At 37.4% G+C, this 21,144-nt stretch overlaps 1 protein-coding gene and 1 long non-coding RNA gene across 4 annotated transcripts in view; one reads left to right on the top strand and one right to left on the bottom strand.

Moving 5' to 3' along the window:
- LOC137487363 (uncharacterized) overlaps nucleotides 1–21,144 on the top strand; it is a 56,020-nt gene that overhangs the window by 685 nt on the left and 34,191 nt on the right. Inside the window, exon 2 of the long non-coding RNA XR_015505672.1 lies at nucleotides 2,630–2,723. This is a non-coding gene — a long non-coding RNA (uncharacterized LOC137487363). The remainder of the gene's footprint in view (nucleotides 1–2,629; nucleotides 2,724–21,144) is intronic.
- The window catches only part of LOC795051, a 43,474-nt gene continuing 27,230 nt past the window's right edge, over nucleotides 4,901–21,144 (bottom strand). The window contains exons 2-7 of one of the 3 annotated variants that reach the window (XM_087278618.1): nucleotides 19,508–19,557; nucleotides 19,327–19,425; nucleotides 17,048–17,158; nucleotides 16,816–16,969; nucleotides 16,523–16,689; nucleotides 4,901–16,434 (exon numbers count right to left, since the gene is read on the bottom strand). In XM_087278618.1, coding sequence (XP_087134744.1) covers nucleotides 5,830–16,434; nucleotides 16,523–16,689; nucleotides 16,816–16,969; nucleotides 17,048–17,158; nucleotides 19,327–19,425; nucleotides 19,508–19,557 — 11,186 coding nt within the window. In that variant the 3' untranslated portion in view covers nucleotides 4,901–5,829. 3 annotated transcript variants of the gene reach the window in all.

Raw genomic sequence — 21,144 nt, 5'->3', positions numbered from 1 at the left:
ATGCTTCAGTATTTATCTGTTAAATACTAGTGTTTTGAATTAAAGGGTTTGAATTAATCTGCTGTGAAAATTCTATCATTGTGGTGGTGGTAATACAACAACTACAGCAATATTAACATCACACAATACTGTAGTTTTATACGTTATTCGCAGTTTACTGTAGTAAAAACTAAAGGATGCTTCAGTATTCATTACAGTTTATCTGTTCAACACTAGTGTTTTTTAAATAAAGGGTTTGAATCAATCTGCTGCTATAATTCTATCGTCGTTGTGGTGGTAATCCAACAACTATAGCAATATTATAATATGTTATAACATCACCCATTACTGTAGTTTTATACACAGTTTACTGTTGTAAAAACTAAAGGATGCTTCAGTAGGGAAGAGCGGGGCACAAAGTAACACTTTTTGGTTTTGGTCAAATAATAAACAAAGTATTGGGGTTAGACAAACCATTTTTTTTTTTTTTTTTTTTACCAACAAAACACAAGCCTCTCTTACAAATGAGCACTGAAAGTTTCTTGTGAACTCTATAGTCTTTGTATCAATATACAACTAAACAAATCACCCAAAACTGTACTGTTTTCTATAACTAGGTGTATCTCAATAAATTAGAATGTCATTGAAAAGTTGATTAATTTCATTAATTAAGTAATCCAACATTTCCGTATTGAAACCTTTCCTTTTTTATTGGCCGTAAGCAAAATTTAAAGAGATAAGCGCTTGAAATATATCAAACTGTGTGTAATAAATCCATATAAATGATAAATGAGTTTCACTTTTTTATTGAATTTGTAAAATTAATCAACTTTTTGATGACATTCTAATGTATGCACCTACAGTGTAGCCTACTATAGTAAAACAATAAGCATACTACACTACCTGACAAAAGTCTCGTCGTTGATCCCAGTTGTAACAGCACATAATAACTTGACTTCTAGTTAATCATTTGGAAAAGTGCCAGAAGGTAGATTTTTCTGATGCATCATTTGTTGAACTGCATCTCAATCATCACAAATACTGGAGAAGACCTACAGGAGCCCAGATGGACCCAAGATTCTCCTAGAAATTGGTCAAGTTTGGTGAAGGAAAAATCATGGTTTGTGGTTACATTCAGTATTGGGGTGTGCGAGAGATCTGCAGAGTGGATGGCAACCTCAACAGTCTGAGGTATCAAGACATTTGTGCTGCCCATTACATTACAAACCACAGGAGAGGGCAAATTCTTAATCAGGATAGCGCTTCTTCTTATACTTCAGCCTCCACATCAAAATTCCTGAAAGCAAAGAAGGTCAAGGTGCTCCAGGATTGGCCAGCCCAGTCACCAGAGATGAACACTGTTAAGCACTGGTAACATGAAGAAAGGCATTGAAGATGAATCCAAAGAGTCTTGATGAACTCCTTCTTTGCTATTCCAAATAACTTTATTAATAAGTGATTTGAGTTATTGCAGAGATGTATATCAGTCCTCCAAGCTCATGGGAGTCGTACACAATATAATTTTTTTTTTACACTGCACTATGACTTTATATTCTATACTGTACATTATTTCTGTTAAGTGACAAGACTTTTGTCAAAAAAGTCAGCAAAGTCAGACCTTACTGTCCTAATTTAATAATCAAGACATGGTCATATTTTATTTTGGTAAAATAAACAATCTATAGGCCTTTGCCTTTCATATAAGCTACTTCTGATACCAAACGATCAACTAGAAGTTTAGTTATTATTTGTTGTTCTTAAAACTAGGATAGGAGGCAAAACTTTTGTCAGGTAGTGTACAGTATTGATTACAGCATATCAGTTCACTATAGTTATACTACAGCAAGCTGTATCATTCATTTAACATAGTGTTGTAAATAAAATACAGTAAATACAAAACAGTATAATACACTAATACTATACACTAATACTAATACTATATTGGTTCAAAAGCACATCATATTTACTATAAATTACTATACTATTAGTATAGTAAAATACTATTAGTATTTTGTTCAGAGAAAAGTTGGGACGTTTCGATAAACGCTGTGATATCAAGAACTGTTTAATTGACTTTCACATTCGTAGAAAGAAAATATTTCCAGAGTTTTACTGATCAAATAAATTATGTTCTGTAAAAATAACAAATTTAGTATCTATGCAAAAATAAACTGCAGTAAACTGAAGTAAAACTTCATTAGAACAGCAGTATTTAGACGGATTTACTACAGTAAAATCAATTGCAACTGTAAAATAATTAAGTGACTTTAGTTCACCTGCTTATTGTAGAAGTGTTTTAAAAATATTATATATATCTATATTATTCTATAATATTCTCAACAATTGAAGGCATGCAGCCAACCTAACAATTTCTGCTCTATAAAGCTTACATTGAAAGACATATATTCAATATAATATTGTCAATATACTGTACTATGAAAAATGCAGATTTGAGCATATAATTTAGCCTAATTTTGCTTTTGTCTTATTTATAATAATGTAAGTCATCATAAGGCTTCATTGTTAGTTTGTTGAGTTCCTGTGGGCCCTACACATTAGTTAAGAACCATGTTTGAACTATACTTTTTATGGGTATGCTGTGATATAACTAAGAAGACTCACAAAGTCCTCTGCTGTATGTATTTTCCAGATATATGTGCAAATAGGTAGTACAGACCAGCTTTGACCATTCCAATATGGCGGACGACGTTATAAAAGCCCTATTAAATCTGCAGTTGAGTCAGGTATGTATCCACAGTAAGTTTTTATTTATTATTTTATTTTTCTTGGACGTTTTAGGTTTTCATTTTTATGGTATGGATTATATGAGTTAATATTTCTGATTTAACTTAAATATGATATAAAATATTTAAAAAATAAATGTGTTTACATGACACAACTTTATTTTGCTACATTTATTTATAAGAACACCATATTTTCAACAGGTTTTTATTAGAATTTCTCATGCTAAGATTAAAGCTAACTGATGTGTAGTGGTATTGAATGTAGTATTCTGACTAGACCTCATCTATATAGTAAACTCAGTAAAAAAAATATAGATTTGTTTTGCTGTCCCCAAACAGAACTGTAAATTTCTTGGAAATAATATAAAGTATAATAATATCAGGACAGTTATATTTTAGATATCAATTAAAATATGCTTACTATACAACAAATTAACATAACACAGACCAAATGCTACTGTAAGTCTGAGCAACCACAAGAATGCGCACAGATTTCATTTAAGGGTATTGCCTCTCCTGGAGAACATCAGTATATCACTAAAGTGCTGGGCTCCCCTGGTAGGGAAGTGTAGTTTTGTAGTGGTCAAGGCAACCAAATAATTAACAGCTCATGGAAATAAAAAGTGGACTATTGATTGACTTCTTCTATTTTTTTGGAGTCTTATGCACTTTTGAATATGACATTTTCTTTATATATTGTAATTAATCAATGCACAATATTGCTGCAATGAAATGTGTATTTAACAAGATAAAGCAGCCATAAATAGCAGTTTCTGTGTTGGCCAGTTCTTTTTAAATGAGAAAAACAATTATTATTTGATTCCCTGTTGTTAGATTCTGAGCAGAATTGATTACTATGACCAATAATAATTTCATATCATTAACAGTTCAACTATAACATCCATTTTGTGAATATTTAGGTACACTTCATCACAATATTAAGACTGATGTCAGCATTGGTAATTTAAAGCTAGAATTCACACCTCCCACGCATAAGATTTGGGTTCTATTCACAGCCAATGCAATAGCACGGGGCGGCTTGGTGGTGCAGTGAGTAGCATGATAGCTTCATTGCAAGGAGGTCGCTAATTCAAGCCTCGGCTAGGGCAGTTGGCCTTTTTGTCTGGAGTTTGCATGTTCTCCCCATGTTGACGTGGGTTTCCTCTGGGTGCTCCGGTTTCCCCCACAAGTCCAAAGTCGTGGTATAGGTGAATTGGGTAAGCTAAAATTTCTGTAGTGTGTGTGTGTGTGTGTGTGTGTGTGTGAGAGAGAGAATGAGTGTGTATGGGTGTTTTCCATTGATGGGTTGCAGCTGGAAGGGCATCCGCTGGGTAAAACATAAGCTGGATAAGGTGGCGGTTCGTTCTGCTGATAACCCCTGATTAATAAAGGGACTAAGCTGAAAATAAAGAAAGAAATTAAGACTGACAGTACAAACTTTTTTTATAATAATCTCAATAAATGTCAAATCTACTTCTTTCAAATTTAAAGATGTATCTTTGCTCCTAAATATGTATCTCCAGACTACACTTGCCAAACGTAGACATTTCACAAGTTGATATATTTAGCATTGCCTCTTAATCATGTGACAATAGCTGGGATAAGTTGGGATAATAAACTTACGTTCATTAACTCATTTTTTGGAGCGTATTTTTATAGTGTACTCTTAGCATTATAATTAATAATTAGAAAACACAGGTAAAACCAAATTAGTTCATATCTATAGTACAAATTAAAGTTGTCACATAAAATAATAAAAAAAATAGCTTAAATACTCGAAAACAATTTTAAAAATCCACATTTAAACTTTAAAATTAATAGTATAATAACATTTTTTTATCAGTATCCCACATTTCTGCAACAATTCTATGATTGCAGTTTCTATTGTACAATTGGATTTGAGGACTACAAACCTGTCTAATTGTTACTGTGAATCTTAGAAGTGTTTCCTCTTGCGTGAAACACATTTAAATCATGTACAAATTACAAAAAACAACTTCAGACGAATTAGAGTGCTCGAATTATGTTATATTTTTAATTATACAGTATGCTTCTGTTGTCATCATATTTACAGTTATTCTAAGTCTGCTAGCAAGCACCATCAGCCCACTCAAGTGTTGTTGTGTTTTTGTTGTTGTTGGTGTATACAGTACACACACTAAATCAGAGACATGAAGCATTATTTCATTTTTTTATTTATTTTGCAGTGACCAGTTGTAGTGCTTCTCTTACAACATGAATGTGATCATTTGATTATATACTGTATGTTAGAAGAAAAGCCATTGCTTATTAGGAAACGTATTTATAGTAGAATGTATATGCCGTGTTTATTTTGCAAACCTATTGATTCCATCAGACTTTGGTGAAGGTGTTTTATTGTAAGCTAACAATGATAACGGACAGACTTTGGGGTGAATAAAATTTATTTACATAATTGTTTTCATGTTTTCCCCTCAAGGCTGTAGGAACACATATTTTATTTGCAAGTTTTTATTTATTTATTTTCTTTCAGAATAGATATCCTCAAACAAAACAAATGCCTTAATATGTCATTTTGTTAATAGCCTTTAAATGGCACACATATTGTAAGTTGATTCATTGATGGATCTATTTAAATGAGATTTGCGTGAATATTACTGAGTTTGCACTGTAAACAATATCCCCAAAATAACAGTTTTACAATAATGCGCACTGACAACCCACATCAAATCATAATATAATGTTTTCATATTATTTCTTGTACATACATAATATGTCTTGAAAGCTTCAAATCGTCATTAGCTAAACAATACTTTCTGATATGTTCACAAGTACAAGTCAGCAATCTTTTGCTAAATAGCATTACAATTCAGCTGGCTTATATATTATAAGACAGGGGTCACTATTCCTGGTCTTGGAGGGCCGGTGTCCCTGCAGAGCTTAGCTCCATCTTGCCTAAACACACCTGCCTGGATGTTTCAAGAATACCTAGTGAGACCTTGATTAGCTTGTTCAGGTCCTCGAACAAGCAACCGGCCCTCCAGGGACAAGTTTGGTGACCACTGTTATAAGAGAACACTGAAAGATACATTCAAAAGCATATAATCATCTCAGCCATATCTCACATTCATTTCCCCCCATTCTCATCTGTTGAGGAATCCATATGTCTTAGTGTTGTTTCTGAGCTCACTATTGTGACCTCTTCGGTTGTTGCCACACTGTCAAAAAACCTCATTTTCTCAGTGTGTACCGTGTCTTTCAGTCTGCGAATGGAAGAAGCTGTTTCATCAGAAATGGGTTCTGCTGAGTCTCCTTCGAATATGCGCGTTCTCTGCGTCACGAGTATTGTTTCTTTATCATCATGCAGCGTTTCCTTTACAACATGCCTTTCCACCATTGTGCGCATCCCACTTTGCACTCTGGTTTCTTCCACTGTCAACACTGAGTCTGAGCCTAGCGTTACTTGTAAAGGCGAGGCATGAATCCCGCGGCCATCTATATTAGTTAGGATTGCAGCTTGCTGTGTGTCTGGTACAGCTTGTATGTTCGACGTGATCACATGAATTTCCCCTGACATCTGTTTTTGAGTGTCAACTGAAGTTGAGGACATGTCAGATGAAAATGGGATGTTGACTTTCTCTGGCTGGTGAGGCTCCATTGATATCAGTTCACATCTGGCTGTGGAAGTCACAACATCACTTTGCACATCATTGATGCCTACGGTGGCAGTGGGTTCGGCATATTTCACTTTAACTTTTGTAGGAGAGGTCTGTGACAGGGCAATCTGATCAGTAGTCACTGTGGAACTTACATCTGCAAAAGCTTCAGATGACCGTAGGGATAGTGTTGGGCTGATGATCTCCTCCACAGCTTCGCTGAGGGAGCTCTTCTCGTTTTCCTCTTGTGGCTTCCTGGATTCTTTCTCTACATCATCAGGCTTCTCAGCCTGTTCGGTTTGCTGGGTTATTTCTTCTTTCTCCTCAGTTTTTGTGGTTTTAGTTGGTGAAGAAAATGAGAACTTGAACCAGCCTCCTTTTTCGGTTTTTGCTTGTTCTTTGCTAGCAGCCGTTTTAGTCTCTTTGACATCTGCTAAAGCCTCCAGGTGTTTTTCACTTTCTTCAATCTTAGCGTCAACTAACTTATCGCTTTCATCTGAGGATTGGCTAAAGCCTAATTTTGGAAATTTAAATTTAAATTTGGATTTTTCCTGAGCTCCTTTTTCCTTCTGCTCTGCTGCTTCCTGAGTTTTTTCTCCTGCTTCTTGATCTTGCTTGACAGAAGGTTTGTCCAATTGACCGTCTGTTTGTTCTATTGTTGGGACGTTAAATTCAACCTCAAAGCCCCTGAGAACATCCTCGAGTGCAGGCATTGCAAATCTGGGTGATTTTCCAGGTGCTTGTGCATCATCTTTGTGTTCTGTTTTAGCTTCTGGAGCTTTGGCTTTAATGGTTGTGTCATCTTCATCCTGAGATTTTGTTCTTGAAAGGCTAATCTTTGGCATTTTTATAGTTGGAAGTTTGAATTTACTTGGGGAACCCTTTTCTCCATCTAGTTTTTTGACAGCAGCCTCTGGAGGCTGTTCAGAGGTTTCTTTAATTTCACCTTCTCTGTGTATATCTGTAGACACTTGTTTAGGCTTGTTCTCAATATTTAGGTCAGCATTATCTGGTACGTCTGCTCCCAGTTTTGCTTTTGCATCGGATATTTTTGGACCTGAAATTCCAAATTTTGGCATTTTAAAGGCAGGCAATTTGAATTTACTTGGTGAACCTGAAACAGCCGAATCATTTTTCACCTCTGTCTCTACCTCTTTTTTTTCAAGGCTGGAACTTCCCTCTAAAGCAGTATCTACTTTTGGGACACTTACATCACCTGGAATCTTAATTTCTGGTTCAGTAATCCCAGTGTCAGGTGTTCCTGTCATGACCTCTTTCGCAGTCACTGTTACCTCAGGACCTTTTTCTTTGGGTAATGAAATCCCAAATTTTGGAATTTCAAATTTAGATTCCTGAACCTCCTGATTAATCTCCTTTCCCTTTATATTGATGCTAACAGATGGGGCTTCAATCTCTGCAGTTTTGCCTTTGATGTCACCAGATATTTCCACCTTTGTTGTTTCTATCTTGTTATCCACTGAACTAACTTTAATGTCCTTGATGTCAGAATCAGACTTTAGTGCATCCTTAGTCACCTTTGGAGTGGAAATCCCAAATTTGGGTAATTTTATTGTTGGTAGTTTGAATTTAGTTGGAGAGCCAAATTGTGGGCTTGTTATTTCAGCTTTGTCCTCTATTTTACTTTCACCTATTTCTGTAGTGCCTTCTGGTAAGGAAATATCTGCTGTCATTTCACTGGCTTGAATATCTTGGGCCTTTCCATCTGATTTTGAAAATCCAATTTTGGGCAATCCAAAGCCTGGCTTCTTCGTTTTAAGTCCCTTAGAACTGACATCCATTTCTGCTTCAGCAGGTTTGACTTCTTTAACTTCAGTTTGAGGAACTTCTGCTTTGGAAATGCTTATGTCAATTTCTGGACCTTTCAATTCATGTGAAATTCCAAGCTCTGGTAGTTTGAATTTACTTTTTTCTACTTCAAGTTCAACACCTTTAGCCTTCATATCCACTTCTACTGATCCTTTGGGTAACTTTAGCTCCTTCTTGTCTGTAGATAATACATCCCCTGAAACTGTTCCTTCTTCACGTTTGGCCAGCACTCCGCTATCTGGACCTTTTATGGTTGGTAGAACAATTCCAAATTTTGGAATCTTGAATTTGCCATCTTGTAGCTCTTTTTTATCTCCTTTAATTTCAATCTCAATAGATGGATCTACTTCTGTTAGTCCCTTCGTGTCAATGGTTGACACTTCTCCAGACAGTAATTTCTTATCCGGAAGGCTAACTTCAGGGCTTTTGGTGTCAATGTGGGCTGTACTAATGTCCACTGTGTCTTTTGATGCTTTGATTCCAAATTTTGGCAAATTTACTGTTGGTAGTTTAAATCTTGTTGGTGAGCCAGAAGTGTCAACCTTCAAATCTTGTTCTTGTTCTTGTAATTTATTATCAGCCGATAGCTCTGCAACATCAACATTTCCCACCGATATGCTCATGTCAGCTTTGGGCAGTCTTGAATCAATTTCAGGAGTCTTAAGATCTGGTTTTGAAAATCCCAGCTTTGGAAGTTTTACTTTTAGTCCTTTGGAATCAACTTCTGCTTTATCTAATTTCCCCTCAATAGGCTGTTGTACATTTACCTTTTCTTTGCATAGCAGGTCAGTCTCTATTTTTATGTCTTTACTTTCTTGTTCCATCTCCTTTACTTTTGGCATACTAATTCCCATTTTTGGTAGCTTGGGTTTACTTCCTGTCACATCAATGTCCACCTCCATATCTTTACTTTCCACATCAGTGGTGGGCCCTTTAATGTCAATATTTTTTTTTGTGTCAGTAGTTTGCACTTCTCCTGTTTCAGAAAAAGATATTTCAGGTTTTCTGATGTCTACTTCAGTTGATGAAATTTCAGGTGTGGCTTTTGGATATTTGAGACTAAACTTTGGAAGGTTGATAGAGGGCAGTCTAAATTTTGTTTGAGTGTTTGGATCTTCCTGCTTATTTTCTTCACGTGTGAAGGCAAGTTCTACATCTTTTTCTTTAACAGGTATGTCACCCTCTTTTATAGACATTTCTGTCTTTGGAAGACTTGCATCAACGCTTTGCCCCTTATCTGGCTTTGAAAAACCAAATTTTGGAAATGAAAAGCTTGGTTTCTTCAGTTTAACATCAAGTCCTCTCAGATCAACTTCAGGTATGTCTGCTTTGCCTTCAATAGACAAATCTTGAGTGTCAACATCAAGTTGGGGTAATATTATTTTTTCTTCTTTTGGAAGAACTTCAGCTTCTCCTAATGTGATGTTTACATCAGCGTCTTTTCCCATTTTTACAATTTCTCCTGCCACCTTGATGTCTGGTTGTTGATTTGTAATTTCTATAATGTCTTTATCTGGTGATGGTAAACTTACTGTACCTTTTGAGGTTTTGACTCCAAATTTTGGCAGGTTGACTTCTGGCAGCTTAATTTTGATTGGGGAAATAACACTAGTTAGATCTTTCTGTTCAGCCTCCCCTCCTGGAAGTGCAATTTCTGCTGTTTGTTCTTTAATTGGTACAGTGGTCTCTGGTATGGATGGTTCAACCTTATGAACACTAACATCTACTTCTGGAGTTGCAGTGTCTGATTTAGAAAATCCAAACTTAGGGAATGAAAAGCTTGGTCTCTTCACTTTTACTTGTGGTTCTTTCAAATCAACATCAGGTGTGTCTGTGCTGCTTTCAACTTTAGCTTCAATACTAGATGGTTTTATTTCTAATTTGACATCAGGTTTTGAAATGTCATGTTTTATATTTGCTCCCTCTAGTTCTGATTCTGTTACATTAGTGTCTAACGCTACTTTTTGTGATTTAACACCAAATTTTGGAAAGCTAATTGAAGGGAGTTTAAATTTTGTAGGAGATCCAAAAAATGTTGAACCCTTCTGTTCACATTCCACCTTTGAAACATTAACATCCACATTTGCTTCTCCCAGGTCTAGAGTGCCTTCTGGTATGAGAATATCTGTTTTTTGGGTACTTACATCAACCTCAGGGGATTTTACTTCTGGTTTTGAGAACCCAAATCCAGGTAATGTCTTCATCTGCACATCTAGTGTCTTAGAATCGTATTCTGGTGGGTGAACTTTCCCTTCAGTTGTCATATCGGGTTGTTTGACATCAATTGGTTGTACTTCAGCTACATCCTCAGTCTTTGTACTTAATTCAAACCCTTTAACTTTGGGAAGACCTATAGCAAGCTTTGGCATCTTAAGCTTTTTCTCCTGTCCTCCAAGTTCGGCATCTTTAACCTTTAAGTCCACACTTACTTGTGCATCTGGAGCACTCACCTCAGGTTCTTTTACCGATATATCCACAACTTGCATAGTTTTCTCAACCTTAATAGACGGTCCTCCAAACTTTGGTAAGTTAATTGAGGAAAGGGTATCTTTTGTTGTGGCATCAAGAGTTAAATCTTTTTGCTCAACACTTGGTGCAGTGATATTCATACTTTGATCGTTTATTTTCACATCACCTGTTGTTTTAGAGAAATCAACTTGCATCAGATTGACATCAATCTCAGGCACCTTATCTGGTTTAGAAAATCCAAATTTAGGAAGTGAAAAGCCTGGTCTTTTTATGTTAATTCCTGTGTCTTTTAAATCAGCTTCTTGGTCTATTTTGCATTCTAGTTTAACTTTTGGTACTTCCACTTCAGCTGATGGTTCCCAGAGTTCTCCTTCTGGTAAGGAAATATCACCTTCTGCTTTTGATGTTTGGGCCTCTGTAAGAACCTTTGGCTGTTGAACACTGATTGATGGTTTCTTTAGCTCTAGACCGAAGTCCATTTTTAAATCCGATGCTTCTATTTCTTCAGCCTTCAAAGTAATTTCCCCACCTTTCAAATCAGTTATTTCAGGTTTTTCTTTGGAAGATGAACTTCCAAATTTGGGTAGTTTAAAAGAAGGTAGTTTAAATTTAATTGGTGACCCTCCCGTGGTTGTATCATCTTTTAACATGTCTGTTGTGTGAATTTTCAAGTCAGATTCAACATTCACATCCAGTTCACCTGCTTGGACGGATGCAGATGTTACCTCAAATTCCACAGAAGCCTCCGGTATTTCAGTTTTCCCTTCTGCTCTCTCCATATAAGATTTCAGTGTAGCCTCTGTTTTTTCTGTATCTATTTTTGATGCACCCTTTTTGAATTCTGGTCCCTTTAGCTTTGGAAATGAAAATTCAAATTTGGGCATAGTAAATTTGCTGCCTTGGCTTTCAGGATCAGAGTCTTTTGTCTTTATTTCAACATTTTCTGGAAGGGTTTCCAAAATTAGCTTTGATGCTTCTGTACCTTCTTTCCCTGTATCTTGATCTTGCAATGTATCTCCTGATGGTACCTTTACTTCATGTGCAGCTTCATCAGCTTTTGCAGTAGATTCTTCCTCCATTTTTGAAATGGAAATGTCAAACTTAGGGAGAGAAATTGTAGGAAGCTTGAATTTAGATGGAGAACCTGAAGTTTTGTTTTTCATCTGAACCTCAAGCTCTGGAGCAGGAACAGTCACCTCAGTCTCAATTTCTTGCACTGATGTACCTTGAAGATTTGTATCAACATCAGGGACCTTAGTGTCCGATTTGGAAAAGCCAAATTTAGGAAATGATATTTTACGTTTTTTGAGTTTAGTTTCACTCTCTTTTTCTTTAGCCTCTGGGATAACTACATCCACTGTACCTGAAGGAAGTTTGATTTTCATGTCAAGTTGCTTGCCTTGCATTTCCAAATCTTCTAAATCTGTCTTTTGATCAAGATCATGATCTACATGGATCGTCTTTACCTCTGGTTTGGAAATTCTGTTGTCTGAAGACAAAATCTTTTCTTTTTTCTTTTCACAGTGGGCATCAGCAGTCTTATCTCCCTTTGGCATAGAAACATCAACTTCAGGTTTGGAAACGCTGAGAGTAATGTGCTGGGTTTTCAGTTTAGGCAATGCTGGTATTTCTCCAGAAGGTTCTTTAAATTCTATAGTAGGTTCATCTGTGTTGACCATAGTGACTTGATTGTCTAAGTCTACATCTGGTGATTTTGGATATGAGACACCAATCTTTGGAAATTTAAAAGTAGGAAGTTTAACTTTTGTTGGAGACCTTGAACCTTTCTCAGCCTGGTCAGACTCTGGTTTTGATTCTTTGGTGTCTGTACTTGATTCTTTGTCAGTAATATCCTCTTGTTTGTGGGCTTGAACCTTTGGAAGGCTAATGCCAAATTTAGGCAGTGTAACCATATCATCTTGGTCTTTGAGCTTTGCTTCTTCAACCTTCATATCTACACCTCTCATAGTCACAAAAGAATCATTGACTTCAAATGAAGGTGCATCATCTTTTAGCTTCACATTTACTTCTGTTTCTGGAAGGCTCACATCGGGTCCTTTAACATCTATGTCTACATCTGGCATGTCTTTCACTTTGGATGATTTCCCACCAAATGTTGGTAAGTGGATAGAGGGTAGTTTAATCTTTATTGGTGCACCACCTGTTATGTTTTTATCTTCAGCATCTTCCTTTGAAGTTGTGAAATCCACTTCTGGCACTTTTATTTCAACAGAAGCTTCTGGAATGGGCGCATCAACCTGTGGGGGACTGATATCATCTTTGATGTCTTTTTTTGAAATTTCTACATCATGGCCAGTGATACTAGCATCAGCCTCTGTTTTTTTCTGAAAATCATCTACTTTTGGAATACTTATATCTTTAATGCCTACTTTTCCCTCAGGCAGAGACAAGTCAACTTTAGGTTTGCATACACTGAGAGGCATGTCCATGCCTTTATTTTCAGATAGTGTTGTCGATTCTACAGACAATTTAGCTTCTGGCAACTCAACATTCACTGTAGTTTCCTCTGTGCTGACATCAGGAATATGAATATCAGCACTAGCATCAGTTGTCTTTGGAATCGAAACTCCAAATTTAGGAAATCTAATTGTGGGAAGTCTAAATTTTGTGGGGGATTCTGTTGAATCCTTAAATTCAGCCTCTAAGTCTGTGGTCTTACTTCCAACATCTGTTTCAGTCCCATCGGTGTCTTGTGAAGGTGGTAGAGTCACATCAGAATCAGATGCTTTAGACTCTGATTTAGAGAATCCAAATTTGGGAAATGATATTTTCCTCTTTTTCATTTTGGAGTCTGGTTCTTTTATTTCACCTTGTGGTAGTTCTGATGGCTCCACTTTAGTTTTTTCAACAGCCTTAATGACTGATTGGTCAGATTCCTCTGGTAACAGATCCGCTTCTTCTGTCTTCCCTTTTGGCAATGAGATACCAAACTTAATCAGTCTAAATCCACTCTCCTCTTGAGCATTCTCTACGCTGTCAACCCTCATTTCAATTTTCCCGACCTTTTCTTTTGCAGACTTTTCTGTCGACTCACTCAATTTTTTGTCTTTGGCTAGGTCAACACCTGTATAAGTTTCCTCCTGCTTTGATTTTCCCTCTGTCTTAGGGATTTTTATTTTTGGCACAGAAACATCTATACTTGGCATTTTAATTGGCCAATTTTTGTCAGAATCTAAATTATGTCCTTTGTCAGTCTTAGATGTTCTTTTCTCTGAATCTAATACAACCTCTACTACATCATTTTCTTGCACTGCAACATCCTCTTGTGTAGAGACTTCAGTTATTCCTTTCACAGATTTCCCTCCAAGTTTGGGCATTTTTAATTTAGGCAGTTTCTTTTTGTGAGGAGAGGAATCTGTGTCTGTGCTTTTAATTTCAGCTTTTGGTTCTCCTTCAACACCCTGTTTTGAGGTTACCTTAATAGCAGTGCTGATACCATGATGAAGTATTTGATCACCCCCTATATCAGGTGCTTCTTTATTTTTAATCTCAGGCACACAGCTTTCCCCCTTTTTGGGTTTTTCAAGTGTTGCTTCCTTAGAAGATTGTTTAGTGGCTTCGATGTCTGCATCATAAGATTTTTGTTCAGTTTTTATGTCCTTAATTGCATCACTATCATTTTTAGTTGACATGGCCTTTATTGGTAATTCAATCGCGATACCTGGGAAGCGGATGTCAGGGGTCATGATTCCAAAACTAGGCAAAGATACCTTTCCTTTCTTTGATTTCTTTTCATGCCCTTTTCTGTCAGCCTTAGCATCTGTATCGGTGTAATCTTTCACTTGATTGTCTATATCTTTAGCTTTTTTGATTTGTTCAATGGCTTCCATTCCTGGTATTTCGATATCTTCACGCTTTGGAAGTTTGATTTTTACATCATGAGATGCACCAATCTTATCCTTCTCTAACATTTTGCCAGTTTTGGGTTTGTGGTCTACAAGCTTAGTTTTAGATTGGGCTGTCTTTCTCTCAGCTATAACTGTTTCTTCCAGATTCACTTCTTCAGTTTTGGGTAATAACGTGGCTTGATCTTTTGAGAAAACAGGAGAAAGACTCTGTATGTTTGTATCCACTGTGTCTGATAACTTAATGTTTATTTCTGTGCTCATGCTTGAAACTTTACTAGGGGATCCTTTAGGTGTTGTGCCAGTCTTGTCTGTCTTCATTTCCAAAATTGTGATCTCTCTCTGTACAAGGACTCCTGTGATGTCTCTGTCAGGTAATTTGAAAGCAGGGAATTTTGATACTGCCTCCTTTACATCCTCAACATTAAACTCTTCTGCTTCCCTCTGAGCCCTCGGTTTTTCTGCTTTTGAGATATTTATTATCTTCTCAATTTTTTGTTCGTTACTTCTCTGAGACTTGGCCTTTGATTTGGCCTTTGGTTTTTTATCCTCCATGCCAGGAATCACAATTTCCTCCCGTTTCAGGAGAGGCGCTTTGATTGGATCTTTCAGTCCTATAGTTATTGATTGTCCCTGATCAAATTTTGAGAGATCCACCCTAGGTAGTTTAAAGTTGAATTCAACATCACTTTTTTTAGTTTCTGTAGTATCAATACTACCTCCAGTACTCTTCTTGCTTAGGTCCACTTCCAGAGCTTGTGATTTTGGCTGGGATACAACAGGTTTTGATGTAATTGGTTTCTTTGCGTCTATGACCTTCGAGGACACTTCTTGTTTTGTTTGTATCTCAAATGTAAAAGTGTCTGATGATGCAAACTCTAGTCCGCTTACTGTGTTTGCAAAATGACTCTTTGATGTGGCTATGTCTGCTAGTGGTCCTCTAGTTCGAATCCCATAGCTTTCTGTTTCTAGAATGTTTCTTTCTTTCTTTTCTTTATCACCACCCAATTTTGGGGATTTGGTTATTGTTGCTCCAACATCAGGCACGTCAAGAGCAATGGCAACTGTTGGGATGTTAATGTTAGTTTCTCCTGACTCTTGTAGTTTCTCTGTTATTTCTTTAATTATTGGTTTGCTGTCAGATTCAACTTGATGCGCAACTGCTTCAGTTTGTGATATAATGTTAGGACTGTCCATAATATTGTCAATAGTGGATGCATCTGAAGTTCTCATCCCACTTGTGGACGATTTTAATAGACTCTCTGTTTCTATTTCACACTTATCCTTTCCTGAAATGCTAACTTTCAGTTCAGATCTCTCTATCTTTTCATTGCCGTCGTCTTCAAGAGTGACTGTAATATCAGTAGTCTTTAATGTAGTGTCCAAACTGATGAGCTCTACCTTATTCAGTGATTCAGGCACTGGCAAATTTGGCAATGTATAGTCAATTCTTGTTTTAGTTGAGTCAGTTTTTTCAGCTTCATTCAAGATTTTAGGGCTCTCTATCACATTAATCACTGGCGCTTGCTCTTCTGTTATATTCATGATGATTTGGTTGTCCATATTGTCTGTTGTTAGCGCTTCTTCATTTTCAGTTTCTTCAACAGACTTGCTCCTGCGTCCTGCCATCTTCATTTTCAGCTTCATTTTGTGCATCTTTTTCTTGTCTTTTCCATCCGGGGATTTCAATGGAGACTTTAGAGGCGATTCTGTGTCACTTGTTGGTGGACTTATTTCCAGTTTTCTCTGTTCCTCTGCTTCTGATGTGCTGTGAGACCTCTTAAAATGTGCCCTGCGACCTTTGCTAAAGGTGGGAAATTTGGGCCAAGAGATGCGATCATGTTGCTTTTTTGTCTTCCTTCTACCTCTCATCTCAGGTCCTCCCCTTTCCTCTTCATGCTCAGCCTCCTCGCCCTGTAAATACGATAAAAAAGTCAGTGAAGTCTTTAAAAGATCTTATAGGTATTCTGTTATTGAATATAACGAACAGTATGATAATTACAATGGTTATATCTGGCCTCATTGTCTCAGCAGCTTCCTGGGTTCTTGGAGGTGGTTTGCGTTTTAGGCTGAATGCCACTTTATATGGCTGAGCATGCTCAAGAATCTGGAGGGCGTCTTCATATGACACATTATCAAAGTATACTGTAGCACTAAGTATCTGATCACCTGAAAGGCCAGATGGAAGGACACAAATGAGGATGCAAGTGATGCAAGATGGAGGAAAGACAAGTTTAGCTGTATTCTAGCTTCAGGACTGATCCATAATGTGCTATTGTGTTTGTCACATCTCACCTTCTTTTGCGTTTAGATGCTTTGAGGCAGGTGACTCAGGTTTTACTTCTTTGATGAAGATGCCGTCTTGTCCTCCTCCACTTACTACTAAACCCTCAGCACAGACTTCCTTTACAGTCTTCACTATCACTTCTGACTGATCACTTGGCAAGTCCTAAAACAGAATGAAATATCATTTAGAAATGTGTCTTTCATTTTTATTATTCACATTTCAATTTTAGGTATGTCTGACCTCTGTTTGATTCATCTTGACTGAGGAACGCTTGTCAAACAGTGAGCCGAAACCAATTTTTTTGCCTTTTTTGGAACTCTTAGCTGGTGAATCATAGAACTCACCTTCAGCCTGGCAAAAAAAAAAATGTTTAGTAGTACACATGCACTAAATTCCAAAAATTAATATACTAGGGATGCTCCAATCGTTTGGCCGGAGATCACTATAAGCCGATAATTACATTTAATGACTCGACCGGTTCTCGCTGATCTGGCTGATCACATTTACCAATCGCAGGTGTTTGGTTACAAGTTTACAAGCAAAGAAAGAAGCACGTGCGCACCTGTATATTATACATCAGCAGTGCTACAACATGTGAGGAGGTAGATGATGTAAGGGGGCATGAGTGATCACTGCGCTAGCATCACAGCAGCTAAATAAAATATATACAGATGTAGTGCGGCCTCTGTTCATACAGTTTATTGGCATGCTTCATGCAAGTGATGGTTTCTTCGTTGCAATCATTTATAACCAGGGTTTTGAACTTTTGTGACTAATGTTAACTTGAATATTTGATAATATAACTTTTGTAATATACTTATTTCAATAGACAGTAGTTTAAATGGCCTTCCTATTTCCTCTTATGAAAGAAGCAATGTATTTATAGGTGTGCATTTTAACTTCTTATGCATCAAATATGCACTCCAAACTTTTCTTCAGTGAGACTTGATGAATTCTCCTGCCATCATTTGCAATGTTTCTAAATTGCATTGTCAATCTTTTTTTTTGTATTTTTTCTGTAAAACTCTTTCTGACCATGACATTTCTTTACTAAATTCTCATAAGAGATATGTTTAAGGGATTATATGCAACATCCAGTGTTGCCAACCTAGCGACTTTGCTGCAATATTTAGCAACTTTCCAGAGCCACCCTAGTGACAAATTTTCAAAAAGCGACTAGCAACAAATCTAGCGACTTTTGTCAATGAGCTGCGGGTAATGCCGTCGGCCCCTCCCCCGCCTCAGAGCACTTAAGGCTGATTTATACTTCTGCGTCAAATGCACACGTATGCTACGGCATTGACGCATAGCCCTTCGCCGTGGCCGTCGGCGTCACTGACGTGCACCTCTCAAAAAATATAACTACACGTCGCAACAACGCGTAGCGCAAGCTCTGTTATTGGTCGGCTTGGTAGCGCTGACGAGTCTGGGCGGGACCGAGAGCCGTGCAAATGGCGCGAGCCTAATGGAGTGATTGTTTACAAGTGTGGAGTCCCGTGAAGGAGCTCCAGATGGAAAGTTTTGTTTTGTGTTTACCTCATAGTTAAAGTTGTTGCACGTCCGCCGGTTCCTGCCTCAAAATGAGCGAGTTTGAGCCCTTTGTACATCCAGGAAGTGTTCAGGAAAAGCAAAACAACAGCGAAGAAACTCGACATAGAGGAACATTTACACCTCACTGCCAACTAGCATTTCAGAAGTGTTAATGCAGACTAACAGAGACAGCGCGCAGAAGTATAAATGCACAGCTACGGGCGTTGCATGCGCCATGGGTTACGCCGGTCACTTGACGCAGAAGTATAAACCAGGCTTTACAGGCGGCCCAGTCCGCCCTCGTACAGCACTCTCACCCACCTGCAGCCTGGAAGCAGATCACTCCTCTGCGTACCGACGGCAAATGATTTAGCACCACCGGCAGTGTGAGGTATTTTCATTGTACTGTCAAACCGGTCTGCTTCTCCTTAATTTTAAAAATGTAATTTGACCGTTTATTCTTTTCTTGTTCACAATCACAGATTGCCTCATCGAGTATATTACGTCTGAGTATATTACTGCATAATAACTACACATCTATATTGATTTACTGTATTCAAACTGCAATAAATTTAGTTAAATTGGCATGCTGACATATAGCGTAGTGCAAATATAAATACCCCTTTATTAACCATAGGCTGTTAAACAAACAGAAACAGTAGAACCGGATGACGTCAGTAATATGAAAATTGACAGATGATGTATTCTAGCAACTTTTAGCGACTTACAGCTTAGCATCTTTTCATTGAAAATAGTTGGCAACATCCTTTATTTATTCTCTTAGGTGATGTGAGATCTTATCTTACTTAGAGGGGAAATGTGTTTTATGCATTATAAAGCTTGAAGCATCAGAATACTCAATATTGGCCAATCACTATGATAAGGAATTGGTACTCTGTATCGGCTGCAAAAATCCTAATCGGAGCATCCCTAGAATATATTGCTAAACTTCTTATTTTTAGGGTTGTGTAATGTACAGTAGCACTTACCGGTTTTGCGTATTTTTCTGTGGTTGGGAATTCCTCAACAGGAGAAGAACCCTGTGGACGAGGTCTTTCCCCCTGTAAAACCTCCGGCTCCTCACATACCTAATACATCACAGATACCAATCAAAGATATTTAAATAATCAACTAATTTAAATGTATAGTTGCTAAATGGGTTGTACTCACTAAATCATCATCAGTGTCTTGTTCTGGCGCCTTCAGCCTTCGCCCTTCACCTGTTGTCATGAAAAAATATCAGAATAAACTATAATGTACATATACTAGGGATGTAACAATATTGTAAATACCGTCATACCGCAATAGTAATTATTTTTCAATATTACTGTAGGCGCATGACTCAATAAAACTATATTTCTGAGAAAAGTTTGCTTAAGCGAATGAAGCGAACGGGAGGTAGCGGGAACTACAATTCCCATTAGCCTAGGCGTGGCCATCATCCTTTGCGGTCTGTTGTCACTACAGATCCAGTAATGCGGAAATGAAGTGTGTTGCTAGTAGTGTGGAAGAAAAAGAGCTGGAAATGATTGAACCTAAAGCGGGTTTTAAATCGGATGTGTGGAAGCATTTCAGTTTCTTTTTAAAAAGATACGAAAAAGGAGAAAAGGTGACAGACTAAGAAAAAAACAGTCTGCAGGCACTGCCAGACTGTGGTGAAACATAAGTCAGGGAATACGACTAAAAACAGTCATGGGGACTGCAGAACACAGCACACTTGTTAGATCATGGCTTGTTAGACTCATGGCTTGTTCTCTCAAGTGGTGGGAAGACAATGCACAACGTTACTCACTGCTGTCAACCTTGGCTAAATCATATCTCTCTGCCCCAACCTCTTGAGAGGTTTTTTTTTTCTGTTGCAGGGGACATGCCCAGAGATCCCAGCTTTTACCAGATTATAGTTATATGATAATTTTCCTTAAAACCCATCTCTATCTAAGTGAGTGAGTGATTAAATGTTGAATGTGATGAGTTTTCAACAATACTAAATTGAAACTTTATTTTTTTTATATGGTTTAATAGTTTTTTGTTATTAAAACTGAAAAATTGAAGTTCCTGTTTACAGATAGATGGCTGATTTGTATGTCATTGATATGTTCAGTGCTAAGGTAAATAAACACTTTTGGCACTTTTTTCGAGTCTTTTCATTAGACTCGACAAATTCATTAGATTTCATTGTTTTTCCTGTAAATTATTCAACAAATACCGTACCGTGCCATTCATACCGAGGTATTATCGTAACGTGAAATTCTGATATCGTTACATCCCTATCATATATTGTATGGCCTTATATTAGATTTCCATATAGGACAAAGAAAAAGTATTATTTTAAGAACAAATCAGTGAAAACATGTTTACCAAACAAAAAAAAAGGTTCTTAAAAACCCCGGCTTAGTCTCTATTTCAGAGGTTGCCACTATTCCAGCATATGTTTTACAAAGCGGATGCCCTTCAAGCTGCAACCCAGTATTAGGAAACACCCATACACAGTCATTCACACACACTCATACAATATGGACAATTTAGTTTATCCAATTCACCTGTGGCATAAGTCTTTGGACTGTGGGGGAAACCGGAGCACCCGGAGGACACCCACGCCAACATGGGGAGAACATAAAAACTCCACACAGAAATGCCAACTGGCACAGCTGGGATTTGAATCAGTGACCTTCTTGCAGTGAGGTGGGAGTGCTAACCACTGAGCCACCAGTGCTGCCCCCTTCTAAAAAAAACTATTTTTATTTTATTTTTAAAAGTGTATGTTTTTGTGCACATGGCATACAAATCTGGTGGTTATCAGTGCCATA

The sequence above is a fragment of the Danio rerio genome, chromosome 13, assembly GCF_052040795.2.
Source record: "Danio rerio strain M-AB ecotype USA chromosome 13, GRCz13ab, whole genome shotgun sequence".
Classification (NCBI taxonomy): domain Eukaryota; kingdom Metazoa; phylum Chordata; class Actinopteri; order Cypriniformes; family Danionidae; genus Danio; species Danio rerio.
Note: the sequence above shows the minus strand (reverse complement) of the source record. Positions and strands in the feature narration are given on the sequence as shown.